Here is a 14088-nt window from a genome sequence, read left to right on the forward strand (position 1 = left end):
AGCAAATGTTTGGCAGACAAATGTTTGCCGGGCCATGCAGAGTCAATGGGACACAGAGGAATTCTAGCAAACAGACTTTCCTGTCTCCTAGTTATCTGTAACTGGAACAGGTCATCTACCTACATTCTTTTTTTTTTTTTTTTGCGGTACGCGGGCCTCTCACTGTTGTGGCCTCTCCCGTTGCAGAGCACAGGCTCCGGACGCGCAGGCTCAGCGGCCATGGCTCAGGGGCCCAGCCGCTCCGCGGCATGTGGGACCTTCCCAGACCAGGGCACAAACCCGTGTCCCCTGCATCGGCAGGCGGACTCTCAACCACTGCGCCACCATGGAAGCCCTACCTACATTCTTTTAGGCAGTTAGGGGGAAAATCAAAGTTTCTTCCTGAGTCTTGGGCCTTGATCATTTTTTCAGCTTGAAATCATCTGCATGCTAAAGAGACATTTTAGGGTGGCGAATTCTGCTCCCTGACACCGCAAAGATTGAGAACAACAAGGTCAGGGGAAAACTCACTAGGTTAGAAGTCAGGAGTTTTAAACTTTCTACCTGGCCATTTCCCCTCTTTGGGCCTCAGCTTCCTCATCTGTAAAAAGCTGGATCTTAGGATCAGTGGTTTTCAACTCAAGCTGCAAGAAGAACACTGATGCCTGGGGTTCCCTCTTTCTTTCCAGGCTTTGATTTAATTGGCTTTGGGTAGGGCTCTTCCTCTGATTCCCATGTAAGACAGGCTGGAAAAGCACTGTGTTAGATGATCTTCACATTCCCTTCCTGCTCTAAAACTCAGTTGTTTCTAATAATTGAGGTAAGTCTTGGCCATAAAAATAGTTAAGTTAAAAAATTTGCCAGTCATCTGAATTGGATTTATAAATTTTAATTATTTAATTCTATGCAGGGATATTTAATTCAAAATGTAAAAATGAGTGTCTCCAAAACTAATTGGTAAAACAAACAAATCTAAGCAAACAAGATGCTTAAAAAAAAAAAAAATCCTGTGAGCAGAGGATCCATGTTGTATGTGTAGATAAGGGATAATAAATTTCCAAGTTAAGTAAACCTAGAATTTTTAGAAAATATGAAAGCATAACTGCACAGTCAGGAAATATAAAAATTAGAGTAGATCCTTGAGGAAAACCAAAGGGTCCAGTGACTTGGGGGTGAGGGAAACGCAATCACCTCCCTATCATGAACTGGGTCACTTAAGAACAATTTATGTCAAAATAATCATGACACATGTACTTAGGGAACTTGCATTAAATAAAAGAATCACTAGACTCACTACTAATTCACATAAAAAAGACGCAAAAATACAGTCTTAAGGAAAGGTAGCCTAAGGAAAACAAGGAATGGAATTAATAGAAACCATCTTCCACTTTATATTACTTGCCATTAATCATACCATTTAATATTCTGATATCTAGTTGTTAATGTTCTGAATTCCTCTTTCTAAAAATGTGGTTTACATGGTCATTGTGCAGAACATTTGTAAGATAGAGGAGAATCACACTCACACAGAGACTTCTAATCCCAGTACCTTGGTGTAAGTATCAGTAATACTTTGGGTATATGTTTTTCCTTTTTCTTTTTCATGTGAAGTTTGTATGAATTGCATCCATAGATTTAGATGTGCAGATATGGAAGGTAAGATTTTGGCCCTCAAGTTCTGCACTCCCTGGTGTTATGCCTGAGACTATGTTACTTTACAGAGCAAAAGGGAATTAAGGTTGCAGATAGAATTAAGCAGTTAATCAGTTGACTTTAAAATAGGGAGATTATCCTGGATTATCTAGGTGGAAAAGGAAGTGGAAAAGGAAGGCAGAGAGTGAGTCAGAGAGATGTGACTACGGAAGAAGAGGCAGGAGAGAGTCAAACCACGAAAGGGACTCAAAACCTGCCATTACTGGCTTTGAAGATAGAGGAAGGGGATGAGTTCAGAACATGCTTCCCCAAATATATGCCTCTCTGGCATATTGACTCCTTTGAGTTAAAGCCATGTGAAAAACTGCAGATAGAAGAAAAACACTCTGACTTTACTTTTTTTTCCCCTAAAAGCAGGAAGTGAAATTCCTATGTGAAAGATATCCTCTCTATACCAGAAGGAAGGTACATTCTAATCATCAAGGACAGGAAGTTAAGATCAAGAGAATGCTATCATCCAAACAGACTTTGTTAAAATAATTCCTATCTTACTTTAGCTTGCCCACATAGTTGAGTCACTTTTCCACGACTGCCTCTTCGTTCAACCTAATATAAAAACAAGTTGGTGTCATAATATCTTTGGATCTTATTCCTTATGAAGGGTCTCGTGTGACAAAAAGCTTGCACTAAAAAAATGTGTATTCTTTTCTCCTTTTGATCTGTCTTATGTCGATTTAATTCTCAGGCCCAGCCAAAAAGAACCAGTTGGGGAGGAGGATATTTCCCCCTCTACCCCTCTTGAATTTTTGTGGCTGGACTAATAATATAATTGACATAGACAGATTAACAGAGAAAAAGAAACAATTTTAATTCATGTGCATGGAGGTCTCAGAGAAATGAGACATGGGAAGTGGCCAAAGCAGGCATTTTTTATACTTGCTAGGTGACTTTGTGAGGAATTGGCAGGACAATGAAGTGTAGGTTTTGCATGCCCTATTAGTGAAGAATCTAAACAGAGTTTTGGCTTGAGGTAGTAAATTAAAGAAGTAACAATGTTTGTTTACACAGGCTTCTAGGCTGGAATTCCTTATCTTTGACAACAAGGGTGTCCTTCTACCTCCAGATGCAGGGGTGCACCTTTCACATGAAACACTGATTTCCTGCTTTCAGGGAGACAGGAAGGTCAGAGTATCCCTCTTGTGTTGGCTGTTTCTTAAGTAATTTTAATTCAAAATAATCAATATGCCCTTGAGGCACACTTTGCACAACCTACTCTGGGCTCCAACAGTTCCCTCCTCTGAAACTTCCCTGGAAGTTTCACATAGTCAAAGCTGAGCTGGTGACGGTGGAGAGAGAGAACAGGTTAGCAGAGTCCTCCATTTCATTGAACCAGTTTCTTAGTTCTGAGAACAGGTCATTTAAACAGTTGTATCTCATTTCAGTAATGCATCTGGGCTCCCAAAGCCAGATCTATGGTGCAAGGAATCGGGTATTTAATAAGAGGCACTTCTATGGAAACAAAAGAAAAACATACGTTAAGAATTGGAGCAGATTATAAACCAGTTTTTTAGCCCGGGGGCAGTCAGTCAAGAGAATTTCTAGATATCAGTGTCCAAGCATCTTTTGCAGTTTGAAACGTCTCTGATGATGTCACTGGGTGTTCAGGTAAACTTTCTGAGTGACATACAGTAACAGGCACAAGGATTATTTAAATATAAGCTGTCGTGGCAACTTCTCTGAAGTTTATATCAATTCGTTTAGCTTCAGTTTGCAGGGCTTCAGGAAAAGTTTTAGGTCTCAGTGATTCCAAGTCAAATGGATGGGAAGAAATTGGAAAAGTTAGTTTAGAGAGTTGTAGCCAGATATTGGAGAAAACTAAAAAAATTCAGTCTAGTTTTTAGGTAAATTACAAAACCTCAAGGAAAGTTAATAGCAAAAAAATCTAATATCTACAAGTATGTATTATAATTTAATTGAAACGTAACTATTCTCTCTAAAATCTCACCCTAATTGTTAACAAAGATAGCCGAATTAAGACTAATTTGTTTGCAAAGTAAGTCTAGATTTAATAAACTTTACCTGATTATTTGTATAAGTCTAGCAAGAGTAGTGACTAACCACATAGGATCCTTTAAATCTGTATTGCTTGAACTTTTATAAGGAATCTCTGGTTTGAACTTTTTGTTTTTGTTTGTTTGTTTTTGCGGAACGCAGGCCTCTCACTGTTGTGGCCTCTCCTGTTGTGGAGCACAGGCTCCGGACGCGCAGGCTCAGCGGCCATGGCTCACGGACACAGCCGCTCCGCGGTACGTGGGATCTTCCCGGACCTGGGCACGAACCCGTGTCCCCCGCATCGGCAGGCGTACTCTCAACCACTGCGCCACCAGGGAAGCCCTACAGGCTTGATTTTAAGATGACTAAAAACTTAATAGTGAGATAAACACTTTATTTTAAGAAATACAATACTGCTCTATTACTGTTAGTGATAAATCTACTTTGTTTTTTATTTAAACTTTCATAGCTCTAGAATCAAGATAATTATGATTGCAAAACTTAGCTCATATAACTGGTAAAAACTTAATATTTTTGTTTAAAACGATGAATGTTGGTAGAAGTAACAAAGTATTAAATGAAAACAATCAGCACCGATATAGGGCAAGAAGTAGTGCCACTTTCATGCTGACGTAAAGTTCATTCTGGCTTTTAAAAAACTGCGGGCTATATTGCTGTTTTCCAGAGCTGTAAAAAGTTGGGCAAGGTAGTTATCTTTCTGTGGCTTACTTTTCCCCTCATACATGAAATCTCAGCTCTCTTACTTTGATCTTAGTGGCCTCGGACAATTTAAAAACCGCATTTCAACAAATGTTTAGTGTCTAGCGTAAAACAGTATTCTTGATGACGAGTAGAAATACCAAGTACAAGACACAGGACAAAGGTCCCTGCCCTTCTAGAGCAAGAAAGCCGCTGAAACAGACCAGCCGTGAATTCAACTTTCAATCGGTACAACCTCTCCTTTGTAGGCCTGAAACAAGTACACAAGCTGATCAAGTACATCAGATGCTGAGACTGCTGTGTGCACTCACCCAGCTAATTCTTTTTTAAAATTTTTATTAAAAAAATTTTACATTAATTAACTAATTAATTAATTTTTGGCTGCATTGAGTCTTTGTTACTGCGCGTGGTCACGGAGCTAATTCTTAAACTGCCCTCCTAAGGGGGAAAACGCAGAATTCCATTATATTTTCACTTTTAAAGGGGTGAAAACAAGGAAAGTACATTCAAGTTTGCCACCTGAGGTGTTTTCAGAGGCGATTCCTTTACTTCTCCCCGAGACGCTTTCCTAACCTCACCTGCTCCCCAGGACGATCCACACTTCCCTTCCGGGTTCTAGGTGAACTAGCCCACAGGGCACAGACCAATGGGTTCATTCCTTGTCCGCTGCGGGGCGGGGTCTCCAGCCTGGGCTTCGGAGACCCGCCCCCCGTACGTGGCGTGCGTGCGTGGCGCCGGGCGGCGGAGGCTGGTTTCTCCAGCTTGTGGCGTCCCCTGGCGGCAGCGAGGCTTCAATGTGACGGTCGGACCTGAGCGCCTGCCATGGAGCTGCAGAAAGAGGCGCGAACACCCAGGGACCCCGTCGCGCGGCTACCCGGGGCCTCTAGGTCTCAGAAGCCGGACGAGGAGGAGCGGCGGGAGGGCGGCTCAGCCCCGGCGGCGACTGCCTTGGACGCGGAGGCGGACGGGGCTAGTGCGGACGGCCTGTGGGAACTGCCAGTGGAGCCGGCTGAGCGGAGGCCCGAGTGCAGCCGCTGCAGGTGACCGCCGGGCGGGGGCGGGGACTGAGGCCGGCGGCCGACTTGGAGGGGGATGTGTATCGCGGTGGCTGCCGCGCCCTCTGCCGGGGAGGCGGCAGCTGCGGTTCCAGGCCGGGGGAGCGCTGGTTCTGGCGTCTCCGCGCTTGGGGTGGCAGGGTCCACTGGTTGACCTTGGAATCACTGTGAAATACCTGTCACAGCTCTTTCGTAAGAAGCCATTTCTCCAGGTTCAGGATTATTTAGCCTTACTTCTTCCTGCAAGACACTGAGCGGGTCATGGGATGAGCAGACAGAAGTTCCGCTGTTAAGAAGCTTGAGTGTCTGGTAGGGGAAGTAAGGCGTAATGACAGTAATATTTGTAAAAACACGTTTATGCTTATGTGACATAGTCATCTCACAGTAAAAAAAAAGAAAAAATGGATCAGAGGAGACAATCAAGGTGGCTATTCCAGTAGTTGACATTGTATTCAGAATTATGAATTCACTTAGAAATATTTATTGAGCACCTACTGTGTGGCAGGCACTGTTCTAGGTTCCTAGAAACCTAGGCATGGATAAAACATACGTTATCTCTGCGCTCACTGGGTCACTTATAGTCTAATGGGGAGACAATTTATTAAACTAGCAACACCAACAATTAACATTATTTGACCGTTTGAATTATGCTGGTGTACTTTCAGGATTGTGAGGATTGCTTTCCCTGCTTGTTTGAATCTCATGCTATACAGATATACTATTATATTTACCTCCTGGGTGTTCAGGATCATTTCTCTTGGTTACTACCTCTCTGTTGTCCTTCACACTTTGAACAATTAGGTTGTGTCTCTACTTCCTCACCTGGGAATCACTCTGTAATTTGTCCTCAGATCCTAGGTGCTCTGAAATGGCTCTCACTAAAGTCACCATTAACCTTAATGAGGTGAAATCTAATGGATCCTTTTCTGTTCACTTTTTACTGGACCTCTTGGCAGAATTCTGCAGTTGAAATACTCACTCCTTGAAACACTGTCTCTTTGGTTTCGCTTTGATTTATCTGACTTCTGTATCCTAGTCTTCTTTGCCTGTTCTATTAAAACTCTAAATGTTGGGCTACCTCAAGGTCTTGGTTCTAGGTTCTCTTCTAACCCCATACACTTCTCACAGGTGATCTTACCAGTTTTCATGGCTAAGTTATCACCTCTACTCCAGTCTCTCTAGCTCAGACCTTTCTCCTGAGCACCAGATGTATGCATTCATTTAATCATTGAGTACTGAGTGCTTTGCTAATTACTGGTAATACGGTGGAGTCTTTGTCCACATAGAGTGTTCAGTTTGTTATTGGATACAGATGATAAACCAGTAAACAAGCAACTAAATATGTAATTACAGATTGGAAAAAAAAGAACAGCAATGAAAGAAGTGGGATTCCGCCATAGAAAATAGCAGGATGGTGTCAGGAAAGATTTGTGAAGAGATAGCCTTTATATTGAGACTTGAAAGATAAGAAGGATTCAGCCAAGAGAGAAGTGTTCCAAGAAGGGGAACAGAAGAACCGGCTGGTTGATTGTCTTTAGCATTTGCATACTTGGAGTCTCTTACCAGGGCCATTTTGACCTTTTCCCAGAGCTGAATTCTAAGACCTCAGAGGAAGGATCTTGAGTGTAAGGATCCTTTTATATTTTCTGAATGTACTATGTGCAGTAGATACTCAGTAGACCTTTGACGAGGGTGAATAATTTGTGTCTAAAAGAGACTGTGTGTTGGAACAGACGGGGTGTGTGAATACAATTTATTTAAATAAGTTGTCTAAAGTTGTTAGGAGATAGCACTTAAGAATGCTTCGGGGCTTCCCTGGTGGCACAGTGGTTGAGAATCTGCCTGCCAATGCAGGGGACACCGGTTCGAGCCCCGGTCCAGGAAGATCCCACATGCTGCGGAGCAGCTAAGCCGTGCCCGACAACTACTGAGGCTGCGCTCTAGTGCCCGCGAGCCACAGCTACTGAAGCCCATGCGCCTAGAGCCCGTGCTCCGCAACAAGAGAAGCCACCGCAATGAGAAGCCCGTGCACTGCAACGAAGAGTAGCCCCCGCTCGCGCAACTAGAGAAAGCCTGCGCACAGCAACAAAGACTCAACACAGTCCCCCAAGAAAAAAAAAATGCTTCGAAGGGCTCTCACTAGGAGGTGGAAAGAAAAGTATTTCAAATACAAATCCAGAGCTAAATTATGCTAGCTTTATCATGTAGTTTTTAGTCTACTCAGAACTGCTAGTTATAATAGTTTAAAAATTAGTCTTCTATGGCTAGCAAAGATTTATAATTTTTCTTATCTCCTCCTCTCTGCCCCATTAATAGACTTTATTTTTTAGAGCACTTTTATTTTATTTTTTAAAAAATTTATTTATTTTATTTATTTATTTTTGGCTGCATTGGGTCTTTGTTGCTGTGCCCTACTTTCTCTAGTTGTGGTGTGCAGGCTTCTCATTGTGGTGTCTTCTCTTGTTGCGGAGCATGGGCTCTAGGCGCACGGGTTTCAGTAGTTGTGGCTCGTGGGCTCTAGAGCACAGGCTCAGTACTTGTGTCGCATGGGCTTAGTTGCTCCCGGCATGTGGGATCTTCCCGGACCGGGGCTCGAACCCGTGTCCCCTGCATTGGCAGGCGGATTCTGAACCACTGCGCCACTAGGGAAGCCCTAGAGCACTTTTAGATTGACAGCAAAATTGAGAGGAAGGTACAGAGATTTCCCATATACTCTCTGCCCCTACACATACAGAGCTTCCCAGTTATCAACATCCCCTACCAGAGTGGTACATTTGTTACAATTGATGGACTCCATTGACACATTATTATCACTTAAAGTCCATGGTTTACATTAGGGTTCACCCTTGGTGTTGTACATATTTTGAGTTTGGACAAATTTGTAATAACATATATCTACTATTATAGTATTGATAGCATACAGAGTGTTTTCACTGCCCTAAAAGTCCTCTTGGCTCTGCCTTTTCATCCCTCTCTACCCTCTAACCTGATCTACTGTTTAAAAAGTAAAAATGACTTGCTGGATTTTAGCTTGTTTTCAGTTTCATTTAGTTAATCCTTTAACATTATAATTCATTCTGACATTTCTGCACTTTGTTTTTTCTAGTGAAATTTTCTACCTTTTAAAGACTCTTTCCCTTGGCATGCTGTGCATTTTGTTTGTTTTAATTGGTTAGAGTGCAGTTCTAGAATTATGGAGAATATTTAGGTGTTATCAGTATAATATTTATAGCTCTTTATATTTTATTTTATTAGGCGGTTAGGGTTTTAATTAGTTCCCTGAGTGAACTTGTTTACATTTATGCTTATAATAGTTTTTAAAATTAAAATGCATTCTTAGATTTGAGTGATCAGTAAGTCACAGTTATTTGGCCATTTATTTAAAACACTATTCATTTCTCTAAACACATTACTATAATTGTCACAGCCTAAGGAGTTCTAGAGATTGGTTTTGTTCAGGAAGTGCAAACTCAGTTTAACTTCTCAGCAGAATCTTGCTCGTTAGAAATACAACATATCTTAAACATTAATGAAATATTCTTTAAAAGATCCCAAACTAATTTGTTATTGCAAGATACAGATTTTATAAAAAGTGTGTCCCTGTTAGAAGGAACAGCATGTACAGGAGTACATTGTATAGAGTACAGTGTATTTGGAGAGCTTGGCAGAAAGGAAGGAGAGACGAGGCTGCAGGGATTAATGGTGGTTGCACTGGGAAGGGCCAAATAAACTGTGTTAGGGAGTTTGAGCTTAAAGCACTAGAACCCAACAAAACAGCCACTGAAGTATTTTTATATTTGAATGGATGTTACAACTTGACTTCTATAGGTGGCTTTTATCACAATTTGTACTCTGTTTTATATATTAAGAAAAATGCAAACTGAATGGTGATACAATGGTAAAAGGCTTGACTGGGAAGAGTTAGGGCCTTATTCCAGTAAAATGCCAGACATCTTAATTATTTTTTTATATCTTCTGTTTATATTCCTGCCTGAGGACAAGAGTTAGAAACCACTTGAAATTCATTGATCATAAGAATAATGGAATCATGTCTAAATACAGAGTATTTTTTAATTTGTCAGAGGGAGGAAGACAGCAGGGAGAACATGTACACAAGCTGACACGGATAGGCCCTGAGACAGAAATTTTTCTCTCTCCAGTGCTTTCTTCTTACAAAAGTACAAAGTTGTAAGGATTATAATAAGCCACATCAATATATTTAGCACCCGTTTATTAAGCACTGGTCATCTGCAGGTTATTCACCAAGCCTACGTGCTTTATGTATAATATTTTATTTATTTCTCATAACAGCATTCTAGAATTGATGATATCATTAGCTTTTAAATGATAAGAAGGTAGAGGTAACAATCAAGTAGCAGAGTTGGGTCTCCAGCTCCAGTCCATTTGGCTTCCAAGCTCTTGCAAATGCTTGGCTTTGCTCTATGCTCCACGCTTGCTGAAGAAGCCTTATGATTTTGTTTGCCGAGTGGATGTAGTCACTAGCTGAAGTGCAGCCACTAAGGCTGCAGGAGTAGCTCTGATTTTCATACTTTTTAAGCTGAAGTATGTTTACTTCAAGCTTAGTAACAGGATTCCTGAGCTTTGGTATTCTTTAGCTCCTTTTTTTAAAAATGAAAATTAAGATATATTTGTTGTATAATTTGTATAAGTTTAAGGTGTACATCCTGTTGATTTGATACATTTATGTATTGCAGTATGGTTATCATTGGTAGTGGTTAGCTGTTGTCACCTAATTATCATTTCTTTTTTTGTGCTGAGAAGACTTAAGATGTAGCCTCTTAGCAACTTTGAAGTATATTAGACAGTATTGTTGACTATATCACAATGCTGTGCATTAGATCTCCAGCATTTGTTCCCCTTCTAGTTCCAACTTTGTACCCTTTAACAACGTCTAGCTTCTTTATTCCATGTCTTAACCTTTTCCGTATTCTTTAGGCTTGGTTATTCTGGAGAAGAAGGTGCTGGGGATAAAATAATGAGAAAGCGAAGCAGGGAAGGTTGCAGGTGTTTAAGAAGAATACAGGAGCCACAAACTGGCAGCCCCACAGATGTTTTGTTTAAAACTATATTTTTACCAGTTTTAAATTACCAGTTGCTAATAGTTAAAAATGAAGGTGTTTTATATCAAAATCCAGATTTCTGTTTTCTGTGAGAATGGGAAGATCTAGCAGCTTGGGGGTCAACTGCCTGAGCAAAATAGTTGGCTGAGCGGAGTATTGGTTGTGCCTTTAGATTGGGTGTGATCTGTCCAGGTCATCATTGCTCCCAGTCATTCCTGCTTAATTCAACTATGATTAACTGCCTGCCTCTCATAGGCATTTGCTTTTTGATCTGGGTCTCATGTACGTCATTGTGGGCTGGTCAGCCTGAGCAGGAGGGTAAATCAGTCTGCAGGTTTTGTAGGTAGAAGTGAAAAATGGTAACTCCCAAAGCAATTAGTTTACAATAATTAAGATTGTTGAACTGGTATCAACACTTAGAATTAGAAAACCAACTGTTTTGGTAAATTTAAAATAAACTAGATTATTGATGGTAATTTTTAGGGTAAAAATTTTGATAGCGTGCAAATTTAATTCTTTGTGCATTAACTAAGTTAATTTGTTCTTTCTTGTTAATACAGAAAATATGTTTATTCTTTGAACTAGTTCGTTCCTAAGATATGTGGGAAGCTAACTGATTTACAAATTACTGTGCAAGCTAATCATATGTTCAAAGTTGAGCAAAGATGATATATCTCAAGAGGGAATTTTTTTCTTAATTAAGTCTCCAAAGAGGAGTGACCAATTTTAAGAAACCACTTTAGAGCTTTCTAAATGTTTGATTTATTTTCCCCAAGAAAAATAACAACATTATTATTACCCTCTGATAGATAGAAGTTTTCTTCAAAGAATATCAAAGGACATTAATTTTTTAAGTATGTTTACATTTGCCCCAAATTAATAATTCATAACTGTTAATGCTTATGTAGTGAGAGAATATATTCCTTAATAGTCTAGTCTAAAATTTGTCTTTTTCATTTATTTTTAAAATATGTAATATATTTTATTTTTTTCTTCCAGTTTTATTGAGATATAATTGACATACAGCACTGTATAAGATGTACAATATAATGATTTGACTTACATGCACCATGAAATGATTAAGTTTATTGAACATCTATCATCTTATGTAGATAAAAAATAAAAGAAAAAGAAAAAAAATTTTCCTTGTGATGAGAACTCTTAGGATTTACTTTATTTATTTATTTAGGCCACTCTGCGTGGCTTGTGGGATCTCAGTTCCCCGACTGGGGATTGAACCTGGGCCACGACAGTGAAAGTGCTGGATCCTAACCACTAGACTACCAGGGAAGTCCCAAGATTTACTTGATTAACAACTTTCATTTATAATGTACAACAGTGTTAATTATATTATGTTGTACACTATATCCCTGATACTTATTTATCTTACAACTAGAAGTTTGTACCTTTTGACCACCTTCATCCAATTCTCCCGCTCCCACCACTCCTCGCCTCTGGTAACTACAAATCTGATCTTTTTCTTTAAGTTTGTTTCTTGAAGTATAATTGACCTTCAGCACTATGTTAGTTCTTGGTGTACAACATAATGATTCGATACTTCTATACATTAGAAAATGATCACCACGATAAGTCTAGTTACCATTGTCACTATACAAAGATATTACATAATTATCGACTGTATTCCTCACACTATACATTTCATACAGGTAACATTTATTTTGTAACTGGAAGTGTGTACATCTTGTATTTCCCTCACCTTTTTCACTTATCCTTTCACCCACCTCCCCTCTGGCAACAACCTGTTTGTTCTCTGTATCTAAATAAATTTGGCATTATTTTAAAAGACTTCACAGGTTACAAAGTGCTTTCTTACATGTATGTTTTTATTTACTATATAAGACAACTTTGTGATTTAAATAGTTATTCTCTTTTATATATTCTTAAGGGCAGGGGAGTAGCAGAGGCAGAGCTGCTTTAACTTTCATATTTTCATTACTGCATCACGTAATAATGAATTATACTAAAATGAACGGTATGACTTTCTTTGTTTTCCTATTGCATATAATATATACTTCCAGTGAGGTGTTCCTTTGCCTTCTTCTAATCCATAGATTCTTTTCCTTTTCCTTTGTCCATGGCTATTTTTAATTATTTTGGGATGGGCAATTTTAATTATTGCCTTTTTTAAGGTCCACCCTTTACCTCCTGAATCCTTTACCTGCCTATGGTCAGCTCTCATTTCTCTTGGTGGCTCTTCATATTTCAATTAGAAAGGCAAATTTGAAGGTATTATTGATTGATAGGATTTTTTTTTTTTTCTCTGCTGAGTTTTTAGTTTGCTTGTTTCTTGTTTTTTGTCTACTGGAAGCCTAGTGGAAAAGTTGTGGGGAAAAAGGGAGCAGTGAAGAGAAGTAAGTAGAAGTGTTCCAGGATTAATCAAGGAAAAAAACAGAAAGGTATGGAATGATTCTCCTGACCTTGCAAAGAGTTAGAGAGATTGACCTGATAGAAATGTGTCTGATCTCACAGGTGTGACCCCTAGGAATAAATAAAAATAAGAATTAAAAAAAGAAAAGAAAACTGCACAGACATACCAGTGACTGCACAGTACAAGAGGAGGGAGTCTGCAGGTTAAGTCCAGGCAGTTTCCAAAGAACAGCATCCAGAAGAATTAAATAGAGTCCAGAGTTTCTACACTACATTGTCTAAAACGTCTAGTTTTTAACCAAAGCTTACTAGACATGCAAAGAAACAGGAAAGTGTGACTCACATACAGGGAAAACAACAGCAAATAGAAACTGTCTTTGAGTGGATCCAGATTTTGGATATAGTAGAAAAATACTTCAAAGCAACGCTTATAATAGGTTCAAAGAATTAAAGGAAAAAAAATGTAATGACCGTGACTCAACAGAGACTCAATAGAGAGTTCAAAATTATTTTTAAAAGTCTATGCAAAATGTCATTGTAGGTTCATCATTTGTAACAAATGTACCACTCTGATGGGAGATATTGATAATGGGGAGGCTATGCATGTCTTTGGGCAGCGGGTATATAGAAAATCTCTGTAGCTTCCCATCAATTTTGCTGTGAATCTAAAACAGCTGTAAAAAAAAAACTTAAAAAAAAGAGATGTGTATGATCTACCTGTTTATGTAAATCTGTTATTTGGCAGGTCAATTAAAAAAAATCAGGTTAATATGTATATAACATATTTATCATTTGAACCATTTATAAGCATACAATTCAGTGACATTAAATGCATTCATAATGTTGTGTAACTATCACTACTATCTATACCCAGAAAATTTTCATCATCCCCAGTATAAACTCTGTACCCATTAAATAATATCTTCTCATCCCCTCCTCCCCCCAGCCCCTGGTAATCTCTATTCTCCTTTCTGTTTCTATGAATTTACCTATTCTAGATACTTTGTATAATCACACAATATTTGTTCTCTGTCTGACATTTCACTAAGAATAATGCTTTCAAGGTCCATCCATGTTATAGCATATATCAAAATTTCATTTTTATGGCTGAATTGTATGTATATGCCATCTTAATTTATCTGTTATCCATTCTTTTATTG

The 14088-nt window shown here is 39.2% G+C and overlaps 1 protein-coding gene across 1 annotated transcript in view; it reads left to right on the forward strand.

Annotated features, from left to right (window-relative positions):
- The first annotated feature begins 5199 nt into the window (after positions 1-5199).
- DTWD2 (DTW domain containing 2) overlaps positions 5200-14088 on the forward strand; it is an 88329-nt gene continuing 79440 nt past the window's right edge. Inside the window, exon 1 of the mRNA XM_082835904.1 lies at positions 5200-5444. Coding sequence (XP_082692030.1) covers positions 5227-5444 — 218 coding nt within the window. The 5' untranslated portion in view covers positions 5200-5226. The remainder of the gene's footprint in view (positions 5445-14088) is intronic.

Source organism: Leucopleurus acutus, assembly GCF_964270905.1.
Source record: "Leucopleurus acutus genome assembly, chromosome: 3".
NCBI classification, from domain to species: Eukaryota; Metazoa; Chordata; class Mammalia; order Artiodactyla; family Delphinidae; genus Leucopleurus; species Leucopleurus acutus.